Here is a 22025-nt window from a genome sequence, read left to right on the forward strand (position 1 = left end):
AGACTCCATGACACACATGGCAGATTAAAATCGCCAAGTACAGTGACAGAATCAAAGGCCCTGGCAGTACTGCACACAGATCTCACTATTGAGGAATGATTCAAATATGAGGAAATGTCAGATTTTGGGGGAATGTAGTTGGCTATAAAATATTTGTAGGTTGAGGAAAGTTTTACTCTCACACAAAGAAGCTCAGCAACCTCAAAGTCAGGAAAATGTAGTTCCTCCGCGGAAAACCTAGTGGGAACGGCAATTAACACACCTCCACTAGCTCTGGCCAGTCGGTCTTTTCTAAACACTTGAAACGAACTCGATAAAACTTCAGCATTAAAAACTGTTGGTTTTAGCCAAGTCTCAGTAAAAACGAGTACGTCATAAGAACTCTCATGACTCAGTAGAAAACTTTAGTTTGGTATTCAACCGCCTAACGTTCTGAGAAAATATACTAAGTGAGATATTATTTACGTTTTATAAGGCATAATTTAAGTTTGTACCACTTCTGGATTGTTGCCTGGCAAGTTTTTTGAGGTATTTAAAGTAGCGCGGTCACGGTTCGACTTTCTAGTAAACAAATGCACCACAGAGTGTTTCGGCCGGAAAGTAGAATCGAGTACCCTATCAAAAATTTGAACTAAGATCTCTCTCCCAGACTTAAAATCAAACTTATGAACATTAATATTGCTGTTAAGTTCAACACAAAGCTTGGAGCAAACGTAGTTAGATATATCAGCTTCCGTCAGCGGTGCGTGGAGCCGTGATACAAAAATGGACCAACGGGGGGGAACAGCGGTCACCTCCCTAGGAGCACTAGGTTCTAAAGCAACCGATTCAGAAACAGGGGCTGTGACAAAGGCTGCGAATGCGGTTGTTGTTACAGCAGTCGAATCATTACCAGAATTGAGTTGAATAGCAGGAACATTAACAGCATCAGAATCATCAGCATTAACAGAATTAGTGCTGTTCCCAACAACATTCGCTTTGTTTTTTGAAGCTGGCGTCTTGTTCTTACTAGACACGCCAACTTTTTTTAAAAGGGTCGTAGACGAAAATAATAAGCTATATCTTAGCAAAAAAGAGCTTTGTATCAATAGAATTTTACTTTCTAAATTGAATTATAACATTAAATTGGAAAACACTAAAGTTTTTGAAAATGGGCGTGGCACCACCCCTTTTATGACTAAGCAATTTTCTATGTTTCGGGAGTCATAACTCGAAGGAAAATTAACGTATCGTAATAAAATTGGGTACACATATTTTCCTTATTGCAGAAAATATTTCTAGTAAAAATCGGGCGGGATCAGTGAAATACCACGGCAACTTAGATATTATTATTATTATGATTTATTAACATAATTAAATAAATTAACTAGTTAAATAGACTAGTGAGCACTAGCTGCCAGGGCTATCGGCTCTATATTATAACTTAAATATATGTAATTAACAGAAGGAGTTTTTTGAGTTGGTTTGCTAGATTGTTGCTTTAATAGCTTTGATGAAATTGTATATTGCGTTTAGGTTGTCGTTTGTGGGATTTTTTAGAATGGTTATCCAATTTTTCTTTAGATAGATGTTTCTTGTTGCTTGCAGTATAGTACAGTCGGAGAAAATATGTTTCAAGGTTAATGTATTTTGGCAGAGTGCGCATGTTGGTGCAGGCTCTCCTGAGAGCAGATACTCATGCGTACATCTTGTATGCCCAAGGCGAATGCGAGAATAGATTTCAATTTGTTTTTTCCAGATGTTTGGTGGATAGGTTGGAGATACAGGTTCTTGGTTAATTGATTTATAGTGTTGGTGGTTGTAGCTATTCCATTTTTCTTTATCTTCTTGTCGTAGACGGTGTATAATGAACCGTCGCATATCATTTTTTACAATGGTGCTATCTGCCGTTACAGGCAAGTTGCTAGCTGATTTAGCCGCGGTGTCTGCTGCTTCATTGCCTGAAATATTTACATGTCCTGGTATCCAGAGAAGTCTAAGTGTTTCGTTGTGATCAATAAGGTTATCTCTGATCATCTGAATTGTTTTTGACGAGATTGTTGGGTTAAGAACTGCTTTCAAAACCGACAGGCTATCGTTGCATATGATAGTTTTGGTGTTTTCTTCTATTGCTGTAAGTATAGCATGCTGTATGGCTACGGCTTCAGCGGTGAAAGTTGAAGCAATATCTGTTAGGTTTTGTACCCTCAGTACGTAACCGTTAGTGTCTACGACAGAGTAGCTGGCGGGTTTGTCTACGGTTTTTGACCCATCTGTGTATAAGAATTTCCATTCATTTTCTTCGTAGTAAGCTTTCCGTTCTTGGAAGAGTTGTAAATATATGCTAGGTGGTGTGTTATGTTTTTTGTATCTGGACAGGCTGAGGTCGCATAATGTTTTTCGGATCGCCCACGGGGGGTTATTAGTTTGAGCCTCTTCTTCAACGTATAGTAGTCCCAAATTTGTTGCGGTATCGAATATTCTATACAGAGCAGATCGCAGTCTTGGACTGCTGCCAGGCGAACTTTGCATTATCATTTTTACGCCTTTATATATAATGGAATCGCATCCAATCATTATTTTGGGAGTTAATCGTGTCTCTATATGGTGGATTCTTTCTTCCAGTGTGGGTAGATTCGTCTCTGCCAAGATGTTTCTTACTGGTGTTGTTCGGAAAGCATAGGTGCACAATCTAGCTGTTTGATGGTAACTCGGACTTAATATTTTAAGTGTGGATTTCGGAGAGTTTCCGTAAAGGTATAGCCCATAGTCGATCTTACTTAAAACTAGTGCCTTACTGAGATAAATTAATGTATTTATGTGAATGTGACATTTTTTGCTTGAAAGATATGATATAAAATTTACTCTGGCAGCTAATGACTTCTTTAATTCTAGACAATGGTTATTCCATCTGTAATTGTTGGAGAATACAATACCTAATATTTTAAGATGCTTCACATTCTCTAGTTCGACATTGTCAATTGATATTTTTAGATTGTTAAAATCGCATTTGCGTTTTCTACATACGTGAAAGTTTTTTGTTTTGCTCAATGATATTTTGGCTCCGGAATATTTAGACCAATTCACAATGTCGTTCGATATATTTTCAAATATGTTTTTTGTTTGTGTAGCATCTCTCTTGCAGAGAATGTACAAGTCATCTGCATAGAGACAGTGCTCTATGGAATTGTTTGTTTTGATAATTTTACTAATTTCGTTAAATGCGATAGAAAAAAGGACAACAGATAGGGGAGATCCTTGAGGAATTCCGTTATTAAGTGGGTAGACGTTGGAGAAAGTATCACCAATTCTTACCCTGAATTGTCTATTGGATAAAAAGGATTTGACAAACTGAAATATTTTTGGGCCAATGCCCCAGTTATGCAGGCAATTGAGAATGACATGTGAACCAATTCGATCAAACGCTTTTTCGAAGTCAACCGAAAGAATAGTTGCGTGATGACGGGCAGATAGTGCTTTGCACACGTAGTGGTCTATATGAAGTAGAGCGTCTGTACATCCTCTATTTGGCTTGAATGCTACTTGGGAAGAATCAACGAGATGTAGGGTTTCCGTAAACCATGATATACGATTAGCTACTATTCGTTCTAGAGTCTTTGAAAGGCAGGACAATAGTGAGATCGGTCGATATCCGCTAGTTGAGAGTTGGTTTTTATTAGGTTTAGGGATGGGAATTATTGTGGCTGTTTTCCAGCTTTGTGGAATTACACCGCAGTAAAAAATTTGATTGTAAAGTAATAATAGACGGGACTTGGCAAAAGGAGATGCCGACTTCATCATGGCATACGAGACACGGTCGAAACCTGGCGTTTTCCCATTAGCTTTTCCGAGACACATTGTTAACTCTGTGGTTGTTATTTGGGTTTCGATGGCCCTAGCTTTTGTGTGAACGTTGGTTATTGAGGAAAGATCGATTACTTGGCTTTTAGCTAATTGAAATTCGTTTGGGAAGTTGGAGTCAGAGGAGTAGTCGGACCATTCGGAGGCAAATATATTTGCAATGGTATTTGGATCAGTTGTGGTTATATTGTTGGTTTTCAACGCTATTGGGGGTTTCGCTGTTTTTTTGTTGTCGAGCATATTAATTTTGCTCCATATTGATGTGATGGAGGAGTTAGGGTTAATAGATTCGGTGAACTGCCTAAAGCTATTTTTCTTTTGAATTTTCATTTCTTTACGGAATTTTGCATTGCTTTTTTTGAAAAGAAATAGATTTTGAGTAGTGGGATTATTTTTGAAATCGTACCAAGCTTTAATTTTTTTTGATCTTAGTTCTGCCAGGTCCCTGCTCCACCAGGCCACATTATGTCTTTTGGTATTTCGAGCTTGTGGGATAGATTGGTTTGCAGCTACTCGAATGGCTTTAGCGAAGTTTGCTGCATCGTGATTAGTCGCGGCTGTAGGAGTTCTAATTTCTAGCTCTAGGTCTACCAATCTTGCAAAGGTGTCCCAGTCGGCGAGATTTAGTAAGAATTTCGGAGGATATTTAGTTCTGCTTGGTCTATTTGTGTTAAAGTAAATGTTCAAGATGATTGGGAAGTGGTCGCTATTGTACAGATCGTCGATCGTTTGCCAGGAGATTATTGGAAGAAGGGAGGGTGAACAGAGTGAAATGTCTATATGTGTAAAAGTGGCGTGGGTGGAAAAGTGAGTTGCGCTACCATCATTCAAAACGCATAGGTTGCATTGTGTAATTGAATTTTCAACAAGTCTTCCTCGGTGATTGATCACACTAGATCCCCATAAGTTACTCCAACTGTTGAAGTCTCCTAGAACAATGATAGGAGTATTAATAGCCGAAAAAATGTTTGTTAGGTCTCTGCTATTAAAGGTTTCATTTGGTGGTATGTAGACGGACAAAATAGTGAACTTAATATTCATTTCAACCTCGACGGCAACCACCTGAAGTTGGGTGTTAATATTTATTCGTTTGTGAGGTATAAAGTCTTTGATTAGAATGCTACTACCTTGTTTTGACTGGGTGTTTGAGACGGCGTTAGTAAAGTAGCCTTTGTATCCTTTAGGGAGTATTGGAGTGAAATTATTGCTACAGTGGGTTTCTTGGATTGCTATGATGTGGGGGTTGTAGTGTTTGAGAAGTATTTGAAGTTCTGAGTAGTTATTTATGAAACCTTTCATATTCCATTGAAGAATATTGAAGTCCATAAGTGCAGAAAAAAAAATTTAACTATACGATTTTTGTAAACAAGGGTTTACAAAAACGATAGGATATATAGAGATGTAGGGGGTGTGTTTGCTGTTTAGAATAAAGCTTTTTCTATGGATCTTCTTAGGAAGAGTCCATAGAGTCATCTATGTCTTTAGAAATATTGACAAAATAGTCATTGGTTTTTAGTAATTTTTGGGTAAATTGGGAAAATGGGGATATATTTGGAGATTGTTGGGATAAGGAAACTGGAGTTGTTAAATTGACCGAGCTGTGAGGCTCTGGGGTGGAGAATGAGGTAGATTTATTTGATTCTGTGGTGGTTATGTTGTTGTTTTCGGTTGTTTTTGTTGTGTTGGATGGAGTTTTTTCTACTTGGGTTGATATTGGTTTAGTAGTGTATATATTTTGTGAAGGTGGTGGGTTAGTATTTGTTTCTGAAATGGATGAGGAGTTGGTTTTTTGGATAGGATTGGCTGTTGTGTTGGTTTTTTGAGGAGGATGGGTTGTTGTGTTGGATTTTTTAGGAGGATTTGTTTTGGTCATGTTAGCGTATGAGGCTGATTGTTGTTGGAAAGGGAGTCTTTCCTTGTACATTCGGCGTGCTTCTCCGATGCTGCACTTCTCTAGCGTTAATATTTTGAGAATCTCTTTGGCTTTGATATATTCGGGACACTTCCTATCTGATGATTGGTGGTCACTAGAGCAATTGGCGCAAAGGGTTCTTGTACATTTTTCCGGCGAATGGGGTGGGAGGTTGCACCCATTGCACATTGGGTCCTTTATACACCGTTTTTGGGTATGTCCAAGTAGTTGGCATTTTTTGCAACGTATGGGATTAGGTATATAAGGTTGTACTTTTACTTTATACCAGGCGATATCAACGGATTCTGGTAGACGGAAAAGATCAAATGTGAGGACCATTAGTCCGGTGATGGTGGGTTTGCCTTCAATTAGGCGCGAAAATTTATATACACCGGTGACATTTTGGCTTTTCATCTCGTTTACGATTTCATCTTCTGGCACGTGTTTCAAGCAAGGAGCGTATATTACACCCTTGACAGAGTTTAAACTGTGCGGAAGTTTTGCATTGATTGGACATATATTTAGGAGGGTTTTAGCTTTTAAGAACTTTTCGGCGACTTTAGCATTGCGTGCTAGGATTAGGAGGTTGCCGTCCCTAATCTGCGAGATCGATTCTACTTCCGTGGAAATAGATTCAACCCACTTTTGGATCGCGAATGGGCTTAATTGTGAAAAACTGGTATTATTATCAGCAGATGATATTAGGATAAACTTGGGGTTATTGGTTGGGGTAGCTTTGTGGGGGAGTAGTGGAAAATCAAATTGTTTACTGTTTGTTTTTTTTTTTTATACCGGATTATCATCGAGACCCGCCAAAGCGGAAAATCGATTTGGTGGCCTATCCGTAGGCCACGGCATGTTGGCAAAATAGCTATATAATTTTAATTTTGTTAAATTTGGTTACTCGAAATTATACACGTGCAAATCGTGTAAGAATGACACAACAAAAGAATTGAAAAGTAAATAGAATAGCGGTACTTAGCACAGTAGTGAACACTAATACACGTCTGATCGCTTTGAATGATAGTCGGCGACTGAACTTAGATATAAAACAAGTTTAAAAGGGTCGTAGACTATAACTTAGCAGTTTGAATCAATGATATTTCACTTATCAAGTTTTGTTGTAAGAGGAAATGGGGAGAAATTTATTTTTAAACGGGCGGTGCCACGTGTTATGTAGAAAAGAAATTTATCTGAAAGGAAATGTATAATTGAAGCTCACGCCGAGTATATAATGTTCGGTTACACACGAATTTAGACACCTTTACTTGTTTATGTTGACTCCGAAGCGCAGTTGTTAAAACAGATAGATTTCTGCTGGAATACTGACCATTGCCTAGTTTCTTAAGTTTTTTTTACTTTCTAAAGGCTCCATTACTGATACTTAGCATAGACTTGACTTGACTTGAGAAATGTCACTTACAGTTCTGTTAAATGAACAGTGCATGTTACTGATTACTCAAAACTTGGCAACACTTAACTTGACTTAGAAGTCTGTTGAATTTTGATTTTCTATGTAAGTTCTAAGTGACGTTTACATTTTGAGATGCCATTTGTTTCTTTCCATGTCATTTTGACATTTTGTCATACAAATTGACATTTATTTAAAAGTAAATTTCAAACCTGATTATGATGCCAGATTGTATGCGCTAAGTGGAGTATAATCGTGGCTAAGTTGCCAAGTTTACGCCAAGTCAAGTCAAGTCTGTGCTAAGTATCAGTAATGGAGCCTTAACAATCAGATTTTATATTCGATTTTAGCTGCAGATTCTACATTAAGACTGCTGGCAAAATATTGCGCTCAAAATTTAATTTAAATTAATACATTCACAAATATGCTCTTATTATCGCAGATATGCTTGGTGGATGAGGAGGGCGTGTTTTCATCGGATGCTCCCAGTTTACTAAGGGGAAAGGCGGTACTTGGTGAAGGAAATCAGTTAGTACTACAAGCTATTAAAAAAGATGTTATACACAGCGGTAAGCTAATACATTCCTATCCAATTGATTGGCGCACCAAACAACCTGTGATAATACGCGCTAGCGCACAATGGTTTATGAATACAGAAGTGTTAAAAGAGCGAGCTATTGAAGAGGTAGAGTTGGAAAAAGAATCAAGAAATATGTACATTGGGTGGGTCTATTTGCATGAACTGCCTTGGTGTGCCATTTCGTTTCTACCAAATTCAGATTATACATAAAATTCTAAGGCCCCATATTATACAAAACATTAGCTTCGTTTTCCTGGATCGCATTTGGATCCACATCTCTCAACGATGTATAAAAAAAAAACAGATGACCAATGTTTTGTTTCGAATAATTTAGGTTGGTTTGAATGGACGTTTTTAATAAAATTTTATGTAGAATCCGGTGAACACCCTAATGATACATACATATCATTAGCTGCCCGGCCCTGAGAAACAAACATAAAACCAGACACCCAAAATAAAGTTTATTTGACAATTTTTGTTGTTTTATCGGCCTACTGATTTGTAAGATCGCGGGCCATGGTGGAATCACCAGGTGAAGTAAATAAAAAGAGATAGAAGATGTACGCTATCTGAAACGGTAGGGATGTATTTTCAACGGTTAGAAGAGGGTAAAATGTTTACCCGCTTTGGAAAAGTAGGAGTACAAAAACAAATGCCTTGCTACGAAAGCCATTACAGACTGTTTTTTTCAGCATATCAGTTCAACTTAATGCCAATACAAAAAGGGTACACAGGACCAGTGCGAACTTATATTACTTTAGGCATCGAATAAAATTAAAAACTTAAACTGCGATGAGTAGTAAAATTCAATAATGCGTCTAAAGTAAACTGACCTCAACTTCAACTTCAGTTGAAGCTTTTATCGAAAAACCGGACATAAGTGGGAGAGGTGTTATCCATTATATAGTTGAACTGTAGGAACTTTGCGCACTTAAATGGGTTTCGGGTTTGATGAAAAGTTTTACAGTCAAACTTGGAAGTGATCGTAATACTTTTAAATGTGTTTCGATCTCTAAAAATCCATTGTTCTTTCCATCTGCTCTGTTGATTCGACATTGAGAGTAGGAAGTAAAACATATGACCTTCTAATATATAATACAAATTTGATCAGAAGGTATCCCATAAGCTCTTGACAGTTAATTCATGATGTATTACTAATTTTCCCAAGTTATTATTTACTAAAATATGTCAGGGGATAGAATAGGAGTCGGCCTATAACCAGAAGGTGCTAATCCGATCGAGCCGGATTCGTATATTCTAAATTACAATCCATAACTGTAACATTCCTCTTATCTTAGTGGTCTAATTTTTAGGCCAAAACAGCAATTGTGAGTAACAATTTTTTGTAACTGTATTTAGAAATCCATTGTTTTAGCGAAGAGTTTACATAAATAAGGTGTAATACGACAGTTTTGGTGTTCTTGCACATTTCTCGAAAGTCTTCAGTAGCGCTGCACAGGCGAAAATCATTGTTGGATATGACGCGAGTTCAAATAGTTTGTTTTAACAAAGACCTGTTTCAAATTTTTTTGGAACAAATTAAACATACTTATATGATGGAAACATCAATAATATAAACGCAATAGTTAAGCGCGACCTTACTTATGGAAGCCCACACCAAAGATACCCAAATATGAATCTCTGTAATTAAATCCGGTAAAGGTCCATCGATATTCACCTACTGATTTAGATGAAAAAAAGTACTAAAACTACCATATTTTACTCCTGAAAATGCAAAAAAACAACACTTTTTCGGGGACATCATTGGTGAAAAATTTTCAGATAGCCGAATGACAGAACAAAGAAGAATTTAGAGAGAATTTAGAATCACTAGGTGAAGTAAATAAAAAAAGACAGAAGATGTACGCTATCTGAAACTGTAGGGATGTATTTTCAACGGTGAGAAGATGGTAAAATTTTTACCCGCTTTGAAAAAATAGGAGCAGAAAAATTAATACCTTGCTACGAAGGCCATTACAGAAAATGTTTTTTTTTCCAGCATATCAGTGTCACCTAACGCCAATAAAAAGGGGATATTTGTTTATTTATTTTATTTATTTAAAGTCGACACAAAACGAAAACGGGTCGACAGGTAACGTATAAAATTTGTACAAAAAGTATTAAACTTATAAATTATAAGATTAACATTAAATAAAAGTAAACATTATGCATTTAACAATTCAAATTGATTAAGAGAGAATATCAAACTATAAAATATGAGGTGAAATTAGAAAGTATCAGGCAATTTAATGCAGGAAGCGAACATACGATACTTATACATTTATACAGGTCATTGTAGTGCGCACACCAAATCCGCAGAGGGTCACTTTTTACGAAGTTTAGGCGACATAGCGGTAAAAGAAAAGGCACGTAGTGTCTCGACGTCCTAGCGGGAACAGCGAAATTAAGCCGAGCTAGCAATTCAGAAGAGTCAATATCATCGATGACCAATTTATGGATGAACAACACCCCAAGTAGAATTCTACGATTTTCAAGAGTAGGCAGATTGATGAGAAGAAGCCTACTTATGTATGGTGGAAGATGAATGCTAGAATACCAATTAAGACCGCGAAGTGCAGATATTAAAAATTGTTTCTGCACAGACCCAATCCGCATTATATGATTTTTGTGTCCAGGACACCAGACACACGAGCAATATCCAAGTTCTGGGCGGACCAAGGAAGTGTATAGGATCTTCGTGAGATAAGGATCGTTAAACTCTTTGGCCCAACGTTTAACAAAGCCAAGTATACCCGTTGCTTTATTTACAATGGATGAAATATGCGTATTAAAATATAGTTTTGGGTCGAAAAGTACACCTAAATCATTAACGGCAGATAATCGCTCCAGAGGTGTAGAATTTAGAGTATATAGTGTCAAAAATGGCTTTACTCGGTGAAAAGTTATAAGCTTGCGTTTTGAGCAGTTTAAAACGAGTAGGTTCGTTGTGCAACAGCTCTGAAATGAATCCAAATCAACTTGAAGGAGATTCCAACTAAACAAGTCCGAGGGCAAGTATGTATGGCAAAGTTTTACATCATCCGCATACATAAGAATTAGTGGTAAGTCATTTATGAAAAGGATAAAAAGCAATAGGCCCAGAGAGCTACCCTGAGGTACGCCAGAGGTTACATATATAGAGATTTATATAGAGGACCAGTGCGAGTGTGGCATCGAATAAAATGAAGGTAAAATCCAATAATGCTTCTGTTGGTTTGTCGTTGAGAGTCGGAACTAAAACATATGCCCTTCTAATATATTATACAAACTTGATCAGAAGATCCGCCAAAAACTCGTGACAGTTGAATTCATGATATTGTGACGAATATTAGTGACACTAAGTGATACTCCCATCACTAATCTGATACTAAGTAAATAAAGCCACAACAACAATAAAGCAAGCTGCTACACTTGTATGTACGTAAACAAATTAATCATTATGTCTGCACACATACGTGCGGGGCAACAGAGAGAGATACTCACAAGCGCATGTCATCATCAGCCGCTCACATATACGCACGCATATGGATACAAATTGCAAATATAAGTGTATATAGCTGGTAAACAAGCATCAAGTTCACGAAATTACTAGGTTTTAGGAGAAATGGGTGAACGAGGAAACCGAAGAGTATAAAAGCGGCACATGCTGAGGCATCACGAATCAGTTTTGATCTAAGCAAGCTATTGGTTGTGAAGTATCCGTGTTATTGTGAAGTACTTTAATAAAGGCCATTTTGCATTTTTGAATATTTGAGCTATTTATTCAACAGTTTAGCGATACGAACGGTAGTAGAAGGTTGAAAATAAGAGGAATTTGCTCTAAATTCGTTACAATATATTACTAATGTTACCAAAATATGCCAGGGGATATACTAGCTCCGATCGAACCGGATACATATATTCTAAATTTAGGGCAAAATAGCAACAGTGAGTTACAATTTTTATTTTTTGTAACTATATTTAGAAATCCATTGTTTTAGAGAAGTTTTTACATAAATAAGGTGTAAAACGACAGTTTTGGTGTTCTTGAAGCAGGAATGACAAAAACATTTCTCGAAAGGCTTCAGTAGCGCCGCACAGGCGAAAATCCTTGTTGGATATAACTTGAATACAAATAGTTTGTTTTAACAAATACCTGTTTCAATTTATATATAATGGAAAAATCAACAATATGAACGTAATAGTTAAGCACGGCCTTACTTATGAAACCCAACACGAAAGACACTCAAATTATGAATATCTGTAATTAAATCCAGTAAAGGTCCATCGATATTCACCTACTAGTTTATGTGAAAAAAAGTACTAAAACTACCATATTTTACTCCTGAAAAATGCAAAAAAAACAACATTTTTTTCGGGGACAACATTGGTGAAAATTTTTCAGATAGCCGAATGACAGAACAAAGATGAATTTAGAGCGAGACAATTGACGGCTTACTTCGCCTAGTTATTTCACCAAGGATCGCGGGTTGGAATCGAGCTAAAGGCCCAACAATAATTTTTGTATCATTATTATTGTTACGATGCATTTTTTCTTAATTGATAATTAATTCTTCTATTCTAAATTAAAAAATTTTTCAATTAAGAAAAAATTCATCATAACAATAATAATGATACAAAAATTATTGTTAGGCCTTAAGCTCGATTCGAACTCCCGATCTTAAACTTTATTTGGTTTTCGAGTTTAAAACAAATTCAATACGCCTGAAAAAAGCTTGACCACGAGTAAGGTTTCCTCCGAAAAGGGACGTAGGTAATCGGAATACAACCACGCCCGCTTTTTTTTGTATCAAATATTTCTTATAAATATAATTCTGCGATATACATATCTAACTAGTGTTATACTCTTCAACTTTGGGTGCGGTCATCAACCGATTTTCGTACTTTTATCCAGAGGATATCACCTTTAAACTAAGCAGGCGCATACTAAATTTCAACACCCTATCTTCAATCGTTTTCAAGATATCGCTACCGTAAGCCCATCAAAAGCCCGAATAAGTGGAGCACACACGCCACGTATCTAGTCAGCTCTTCAGAAGAGAACAGCTCTTGTTGCTTTTGAAATATCGAAATATTATATCATTGGAGATATTTGGTACATAAAAAGTGGTGTGGTTGTATTTTGATTTTGAGGAAACATTAATCGGGGTCAGAAGAAGTAGTGTACCATAATAGCTTTATTTAAACGAAAGTAATTACAAAAATTTTCTTTGACTCAAAAAAAAAAAAACCATGATAGCACTCATACGACCAAACGGAAGAGCCCCATTCAGGTGTCAGGACTTATGTTATAGAATAACTCCATTCTCTTGGCAAATACTAAAAGTTCTCTAGGACCTAGATTAATTGCTGCCTCGAGATCTGGCAACTCTGCCGCCCCTAACAGCTGGCGCCTTGACCTGATGAGCGCAGTACACGAACACAGAACGTGCTCAACCGTTTGTTCCTGCAGCTCGCACTTCCTACATCTGCTGTTATTGCTGAGACTTGACTTATAAGCATGTGAGGTCAGAAGGCAGTGTCTAGTTAGTAAACGCATCGTGTGCCTTAAGTCATCTCGCTTCAGAGATATGACCCACTTTGTGAGTCTAATATCGTAGGCTTTGCACATGATCTTAGAAATTTTTTCAAATATAAAGCGCGAAATAACGGGAAATTCTTTTTGATTTAATTTAAAATTTTCTTCTAATGCTTCTAATGCATTGCTGAAACTGACTTTCGTGTCTGGCAGGGAAATGACGCCGCTTCATAGAGAACAGGGAAATAAAAGAATTGTCAAAATTACTTGGCCGCTACTATTTTTATACTCAGCTGAGCAGAGCTCACAGAGTACATTAATTTTGTTCGCATAACGGTAATCCGTAACGGGACAAACTAATCGAGATAGATATAGGCTTCTATATATCAAAATGATCTGGGCGAAAAAAGAAATTTATTTAGCCATGTCCGCCCGTCCGTCTGTCCGTTAACACGATAACTTCAGTAAATTTTGAGGTATCTAGATGAAATTTGGTATGTAGGTTCCTGGGCACTCATCTCAGATCGCTATTTAAAATGATCGAAATCGGACTATAACCACGCCCACTTTTTCGATATCGAAAATTTCGAAAAAGTGCGATAATTCATTACCAAAGACGGATAAAGCGATGAAACTTGGTAGGTGGGTTGACCTTATGAGGCAGAATAGAAAATTAGGAAAATTTTGGACAATGGGCGTGGCACCGCCCACTTTTAAAAGAAGTTAATTTAAAAGTTTTGCAAGCTAAAATTTGGCAGTCATTGAAGATATCATGATGAAAATTGGCAGGAAGGTTACTCCTATTCCTATATGTGGGCTAAATAAAAATTGGAAAAATCGGATGACGAATACGCTCACTTAAAAAAAAATTTAAAGTAAAATTTAATATCTTTCCAGTATATAAGTAAATTATGTCAACATTCAACTCCAGTAATGATATGGTGCAACAAAATACAAAAAAAGAAGAAAATTTCAAAAAGGTCGTGGCTCCGGCCTTTTTCATTTAATTTGTCTAAAATACTTTTAATGCCATAAGTCGAACAAAAATTTACCAATCCTTGTGAAATTGGGTAGGCGCATATATTCTATGACGATAACTATTGTCTGTGAAAATGGGCCAAATCGGTTGAAGCTACGCCCAGTTTTTGTACACAGTCGACCGTCTGTCCTTCCGCTCGGCACGACAACTTGAGCAAAAATCGATATATCTTTACTAAACTTAGTTCACGTACTTATCTGAACTCACTTTATCTTGGTATAAAAAATTGCCGAAATCCGACTATGACCACCCCCATTTTTTCGATATCGAAAATTACAAAAAATGCCATAATTCTATACCAAATATGAAAAGAGGGATGAAACATGGCAATTGGATTGGTTTATTTACGCAAAATATAACTTTAGAAAAGGCTTTGTAAAATGGGTGTGACACCTACCATATTAAGTAGAAGAAAATGAAAAAGTTCTGCAGGGCGAAATCAAAAGCCCTTGGAATCTTGGCAGGAATACTGTTCGTGGTATTACATATATAAATAAATATAGCGGTACCCGACAGATGATGTTCTTGGTCACCCTGGTCCACATTTTGGTCGATATTTCGAAAACGCCTTCACATATACAACTAAGGCCCACTCCCTTTTAAAACCCTCATTAATACCTTTAATTTGATACCCATGTCACACAAACACATTCCAGGGTTACCCTAGGTTCATTTTCGTACATGGTAATTTTCCCTTATTTTGTCTCCAAAGGTCTCAGTGAGTATGTAATGTTCGGTTACACCCGAACTTAGCCTTCCTTACTTGTTCACACAAGAAATATATACGAAAATTTGCCTTAATGATCTTCGTGGATACTGCGCTTTTTATTGAACCGAATGCGAATTCAATTCTCATGGGAATGCTCTGGATCATTGAGAGACTTGAGAAGCAGATGTCGTGATATTTTCACACACGTGAAATGTGATGGCAGATGTCGCCGCTGTTTTTCATTTAACTCATACGGCGAAAGGCTAGGCAGCGACATCTATTTTTGGAAAAGTAGGTTTATTAAAGGCAGCGTTGCCAAACTAAATACAAGTAATTAACAAATTATCTGGCCACAAATTGAACCAGACTTCTATCTGGGTTTATGTGGCTCAAATCGTTGTTGTAGCATTTACATGCAAAATTATTTATCTGGCTCAGGCTCTTTGCCACTGAATGATGGCTATTAACAATATTCAGAACCACAGTAGGGATGCATTTTTCTTTACAGAGTTGCATGCAATATGCTAATGTCCCGAATACAATGGAAGCCGCAAATATGGCCATGTGTCGTAGCAGATTATAATTTATTAATTTTGATATTAGGGGCCTCATGAAAGCATATAAACTTATAAGGTGTAAAATTATATCCATTTACACACGCTGTTATATGAACGCACCTAGTAATATTCTTGATAAACTTAATTGTTTATCAGCTGTATTATTGCCAAAAAAAATTTTTGGATTGTTATACAAATTAAAAAATGCCAAGATTAAGTGAAAAATCAAAACTAAAACGTCTTTACTAAGATATACTTATAAATGACATGTTGATGTTGGAGACTTCTGATGAAAATGCCGGCTGTAATGTCTGCAAGGTTGCATTCCTTTGAGTTTACCGCGTTTATACAATGAAATGTGCGCGTAAATTTATACAAATTGTGTAAATTATTTTTCATACAAAATTTGACAGTTCGTTTACGCACTAGATAAATTTATACGTTTAACACTTTATAAGGCATTTATAAGGTTACATGAGCCCCCTATTGTGTAAATGCCGGGACATAGCATTTCCCGGCGACACACTTTAAAATTTGTGAAAAATACGGGATGTCCCGGCCAATACGGGACTTTTGGCAACGCTACACTGCATACTGGCGCCAAATCCTTTTAAATAAGGCCTTGTCAGTGTTAGCAGATGTAGAAAGTGCGTGTTAGAGGAGAAAATGATGGAGCAATTAAAAAACAAAATTTATGAAAAAATTGTTTTTAATTACTTTAGATTTTTTTTATTTACCTAAAAAAATCATGATTTTAATTTTTTTGTAATTGAACAATTGAAATAATAACTAGCAATCAAAAAAGGCATCTAATTAGCTGGTTTCTAATCCAAATTCAAGCACTATGGACACATTCAGTCTTTATTGATTGGCCAGTTTAATCTAATCATAATTCAAATATAACAACTCTGAGATCAGGGCACCCGAACACATGAGTAACGATATATTTTATTTGCATACATCTAATTATGTTTCACTTTTCATTTAGATTAGCAATATCAAAGTCTATCCACGTATCCAAGCTGATGCAAGTAGAAAAACGCTAATGAGTCAAGTGCAAAGGCGTCCATATTGGTGTATATCACGGCAACGTGTCTGGGGTGTGCCCATACCAGTTTTTTACGAACGTAGCACAAAAAAGATATTTCTCAATAAGTTGAGCATGCAAAAATTAAGGATTTGTAAAAATATTAAATTTTTGTAATTTGCTTTTACAGAACTGCAATTGAACACATTTGTAAACTCATTGAAAATGAAGGAAATATTGATTTTTGGTGGTCGAAAAATGTTGAGGAATTATTGCCTGCAGCTATAATGGATCAATTAAATATGCGCTCTGACGATTTGGAAAAGAGTGTAGATATATTTGATATATGGTTTGATTCGGGTAGCACATGGTCAAGTGTGCTGAAAGATGAGAAGGTAGCTGATGTTTATCTCGAAGGATATGATCAATTTAGTGGCTGGTTTCAGTCGTCATTATTAACGAGCATTGCAGCAAGAGATAAAGCACCGTACAAGTAAGTTGTTGACATATAAGCTATATTTATGTACATATCTGTGTTAATTCCAAAATAGCTAACCCAAAGTTCATATAATGTTTGGGATGCTTACGACTAAAAGCTGTCATTATAGTGTAACCGTGTGTGTCTCTACTGAGCAGTTGCTTGCTCACTATCCTGGTCCGAACGCTTTTTACTACTTTCAGAAAGGGTGAATATGCAAGCTTTACATTTGACTCGGCACGATTCGTGTCTCGTATGGTGTCATCGAACCAAAAATCGCATGTTTTATAACAAATATCAGCAGTATATGAAAGTAGTTCAACTGTATGGACAAGTTTCTTTGCAGCAACTATGTTGCAACATTTGAAACGAATATTACACTGCAAGAAATGGTGCTAGTAAAATCAACAAATCAGTTCTTTTGTTCTTGACTTACCGGAGATTCGGTGAAATTGATCGAATTATGGTTAATTCGACCGAGTTTTTCATCAAGCGAACAAATAAGTTTATTCATTTCAACAGAAGAGAAATTGTCGCTCTTAAGTTAAAAAAATTTTGGAAAATTGACAGATTCCTAATCAATCTAACTGATTTTCCTGTTAACACAACTGATCTTACAGGTCATTTCAACGGCGATCAACTGTCAATACATGAGCAAATTTCAAAGAGAATTTTACGCTCACTGCGCTCTCTACATTGGACTTATGACGATGGTGCCACTTGTTAAAAAAAGAAAACACCACAATAAGGAAACCACCAAATCGAGAAAACACACAAAATGGGAAAACAACAAAAAACTAGTTTTTCAGTTATCAATACGAAACGAAAAACCCTTTTTTGAATTTACTGTGCAAAAAATTATGAGATACAATGGATGAGATCGGTTGTGAGGACCAAATAAATCCCCATTAATTTGGCCCACACAAAACGACCCCACAACATATTTGACACGACATTAACACAACAAGTGGCCACATAAGGTTATAGCAACAGACCAACCAACAAGTTCAACACAGCATTGACACAACAGCCAGTCACAAAAGGCTATAGCAACAGACCAACCAACAAGTTTCAGCAACGCAACGAGCGTTCGCAACATCAAACAGCAACCATACCAACGCAACCATTTGAGCCAGCAATGCCAAACAAGGCAATAAAAGGAGCGACACAGCAGCACAGCAGTCAGTCAGCACGGAGCTGTGGTCGTGACCAGAGCTACTAGCGAAGTAGATCCCTATCGCAGTTGACCTACTCTATGCAATAGGAATCCACTTCATAGGAGCGAGTCGTGGAATGGTGATTGCGGTTGACCTTCTCTACGCATCACCCTCCAAAGACCAAAGGCCCCGCCACAGTAACGCGCAACCGCGACAGGTGACACCCGCTCACCCCCGTCAGTAGAGGTACACCAGCAGAGTAATACAAGGCGCGACAGAGTATCGCCCAGCACACGCGAGTAGACGCCGACGCAAGGCGTGGCAGAGAATCACCCAACAACCAGCAATACAAATAGAGGCCGACGCAAGGCGCAGCAGAGTAATACAAGTAAACGCTTCAGCAATACAAGTCAGCACGGAGCTGTGGTCGTGACCAGAGCTACTAGCGAAGTAGATCCCTATAGCAGTTGACCTACTCTATGCAATAGGAATCCACTTCATAGGAGCGAGTCGTGGAATGGTGATTGCGGTTGACCTTCTCTACGCATCACCCCCCAGAGACCAAAGGCCCCGCCACAGTAACGCGCAACCGCGACAGGTGACACCCGCTCACCTCCGTCAGTAGAGGTACACCAGCAGAGTAATACAAGTAAACGCTTCAAGTCAGCACGGAGCTGTGGTCGTGACCAGAGCTACTAGCGAAGTAGATCCCTATCGCAGTTGACCTACTCTATGCAATAGGAATCCACTTCATAGGAGCGAGTCGTGGAATGGTGGTTGCGGTTGACCCTCTCTACGCATCACCCTCCAAAGACCAAAGGCCCCGCCACAGTAACGCGCAACCGCGACAGGCGTCAACCGATCACCTCCGTCTGTAGAAGTACGCCGGCAGAGGCCGCAACAGAGCGGCAACGACGTAAGGCGCGACAGAGCACCGCAGAAGAGAGAGACGCCGACGTAAGGCGCGTTAAGGCACCGACGCCACATACTAACGGGACCCGTCTAACGGAACACGGCGACAGAGCATCGCCTCAGCAATACAAGTAGACGCCGACGTAAGGCGCGACAGAGCACCGCAGCAGAATTGTACGAGCATACGAGACACTGGTCGCAGCAGCGCAACACTAACATACGACGTTGGCCGCAGCAGAGATACGCAGTCGCTAACCGTAAGAGAAACACGCCGACGCACGGCGTCACTGAGATACATTTACACATACCCAGCAGGGCGTCCTAACGGAACGATCCTAACGGGACGCGAGGACCGTTAGCCCACCACCAATCACGGAGCAAGCATAAAGCGAAGTGAAGAATATACACAAATCTTTCTTTTATTATATTTTTACAGTTGTAGTATATAGAGTTAAAGCAATAAAGTGAATTTTATATGAAATCGATTTGCAAGGTGCCCCTTTAATACAATAATTGTAAACGAACCCTGGGAACGGCGAGTATACCCCAGCAAATATCAAAGAAGCAACGGGGCACGAAAAAGCTTCGTTACAATTGGCGCCCGAGCAGGGACCCTGCAAATCGTTACCACGTCAGAAGGAACATTCCTGACGAGAAACCTAACCACAAAATGGTCGACCAGATCGATACCACGTGGTTAGACACAATTTCAAAGGAGCAGCTGATATCCATCACACAGGAATTGGGTATTGAGCAGACAGGTACCACCGGAGAAATCCGAAAGCGCATAGCAGCACTGGCCTCAAAGGCAAATACGGACTCGGAAATCCACGGAAAATTTTTATCCCTACAAGCCACCTACAAGGATACTACGCACATGAGCGACGTAAATGAGGTTAAGACACCGACCCCGTCGAACGGAGGAGGCACACCGAAGGTCGCCGTTACAACGGTAGTACAAACTCAACTCGCGTTCCCTCCCAGGAATACAGTACCCACACAACTGTACTTACCATCAGGAATAGCGGTACCACCCAACGGTACATCTCAGGCACCTCCCAGGAGTACAGTACCCACACGACAGCACGTACCATCAGAAATTACGGCATTATCAACCGGCAACCCACGCAACCGTACTTACCAGCGGGAATGACGGCACCAGCCATGAACTATACATGCCAGGTAACTCAAGCACCGACCGTGGTGTTCGCGCCCATCATCGACCAGGTAAGAAAGTGGTCCGTAAAGTATGAAGGCGGACGGGACCCGTTAGCGTTCATCGAACGGTTAGAGGAGTTAGCCGAAGTGTGCGCGCTAAATGTGGACCTCCTTCCAAAAACCATGCCCGAGCTACTAGGGGGCGCCGCGCTACAATGGTACCGCAACAACAATGCGCACTGGGGAGAGTGGACAAGCTTCAAAAAGAATTTTTTACGTTTCTTCCTACCAGCCAGGTACTTCGAGCGGCTCGAAGACGACATACGCCAACGATGGCAGCACAACAAGGAGAGGTATAAGGACTACGTACTAGGAATCCAGAGCTTGATGAGACACGCAGGGTACACCAGCGAACAGCGGCTGGAACGAATCTTCCGTAACAGCCACCCCGATTACCAACTTTACATCCGTCGGAGGGACTTCACTAATCTCCCAGAGCTCCTGACACTTGCCGCGAAGTTACGCGACACATCGCCGGTGACACAACCCGGGTGTCACCATCAAAACCTGCAACACAACCACCACCACCACCGAACCTAACGAACCGCACGCCTCCAGGCAATCAGAGATACGACCCCAACGGCGTATGCAGGAGATGCGGCGAACGAGGGCATGACACCAATAGGTGCCGAAACCCACAGAAAATTGTTTGCTGGGAGTGTGGCCGCAGTGATATACGCACAATCGAATGCTGCCGTTGACGTCAGGGAAACGACAGAGGGCTTCACGAAGAACAAGGCGCAGTGAGCCCAAGGAATCCAGCGCCGAATCGGCAGTAACAATGTACCAAGAGCACGGTCGCCTCTACGCCGTAGCCAAGCTCGGCGCGGAATCAGCCGAGGCGGTCATCGACACAGGGGCATCAAGAAGTTTCGTCTCGAGCAGCTTAGCAGAACGTGTGGTAAACTCGGGAAGCGGAGAAATGGTGAGAGTGACCATCAAAATAACGATGGCAAACGGGACTAGCACTACCATCTTCGACGCCATAAGGACTGAGGTACGCCTCGGGGAAGCGTCACTCCACACAGTTTTACACGTCATGCCCGGAGCGATCGACGACATCATACTGGGCCTAGATACGCTAGGAAGCATGGAAGCCACCATATCTTGTGGAGAAGGCCACCTCATGCTAACCAGACCCCTCACCCAGCACACACCGAATCCTGGAGCCGCGCCAGGGACTATTCCAAGTTCAATATCATCAAGAACGGATATCGCCAGGTACGACAGCCCTGGGACTATTCCAAGTTCAATATCATCAAGAACGAATATCGCCAGGTACAACAGCCCTGGGACTATTCCAAGTCCAATATCATCAAGAAAGGATATCGCCAGGTACGACAGCCCTGGGACTATTCCAAGTTCAATATCATCAAGAACGAATATCGCCAGGTACGACAGCCCTGGGACTATTCAAAATTCAACATCATCAAGAACGGATATTGCCAGGTACGACAGCCCTGGGACTATTCAAAGTACACGAGCGAGAAAGGGTAACGCCAGGTACGACACCCCTGGAGCCCCATCTGGAACCGAGCAGTAGTAACTTCAAGCACGACGGCATTATGCAGAACAACGACGACGACATACAAGAAGAAGCGGAACGAGTGCGCGGTTTTCTAGCAAAGGAACTCCGAAAATTCGAGAGCATGAGTGGGGTGACGACA

General features: G+C 39.4%; 1 protein-coding gene across 2 annotated transcripts in view; it reads left to right on the forward strand.

The window, feature by feature from the left end:
- The window catches only part of IleRS-m (Isoleucyl-tRNA synthetase, mitochondrial), a 93724-nt gene that overhangs the window by 46012 nt on the left and 25687 nt on the right, over positions 1-22025 (forward strand). Inside the window, exons 6-8 of one of the 2 annotated variants that reach the window (XM_067788361.1) lie at positions 7606-7848; positions 16555-16721; positions 16784-17086. In XM_067788361.1, coding sequence (XP_067644462.1) covers positions 7606-7848; positions 16555-16721; positions 16784-17086 — 713 coding nt within the window. The remainder of the gene's footprint in view (positions 1-7605; positions 7849-16554; positions 16722-16783; positions 17087-22025) is intronic. The other variant, XM_067788362.1, reaches the window with a different exon arrangement.

Source organism: Eurosta solidaginis, chromosome 5 (assembly GCF_040869045.1).
Source record: "Eurosta solidaginis isolate ZX-2024a chromosome 5, ASM4086904v1, whole genome shotgun sequence".
Taxonomy (NCBI): Eukaryota; Metazoa; Arthropoda; class Insecta; order Diptera; family Tephritidae; genus Eurosta; species Eurosta solidaginis.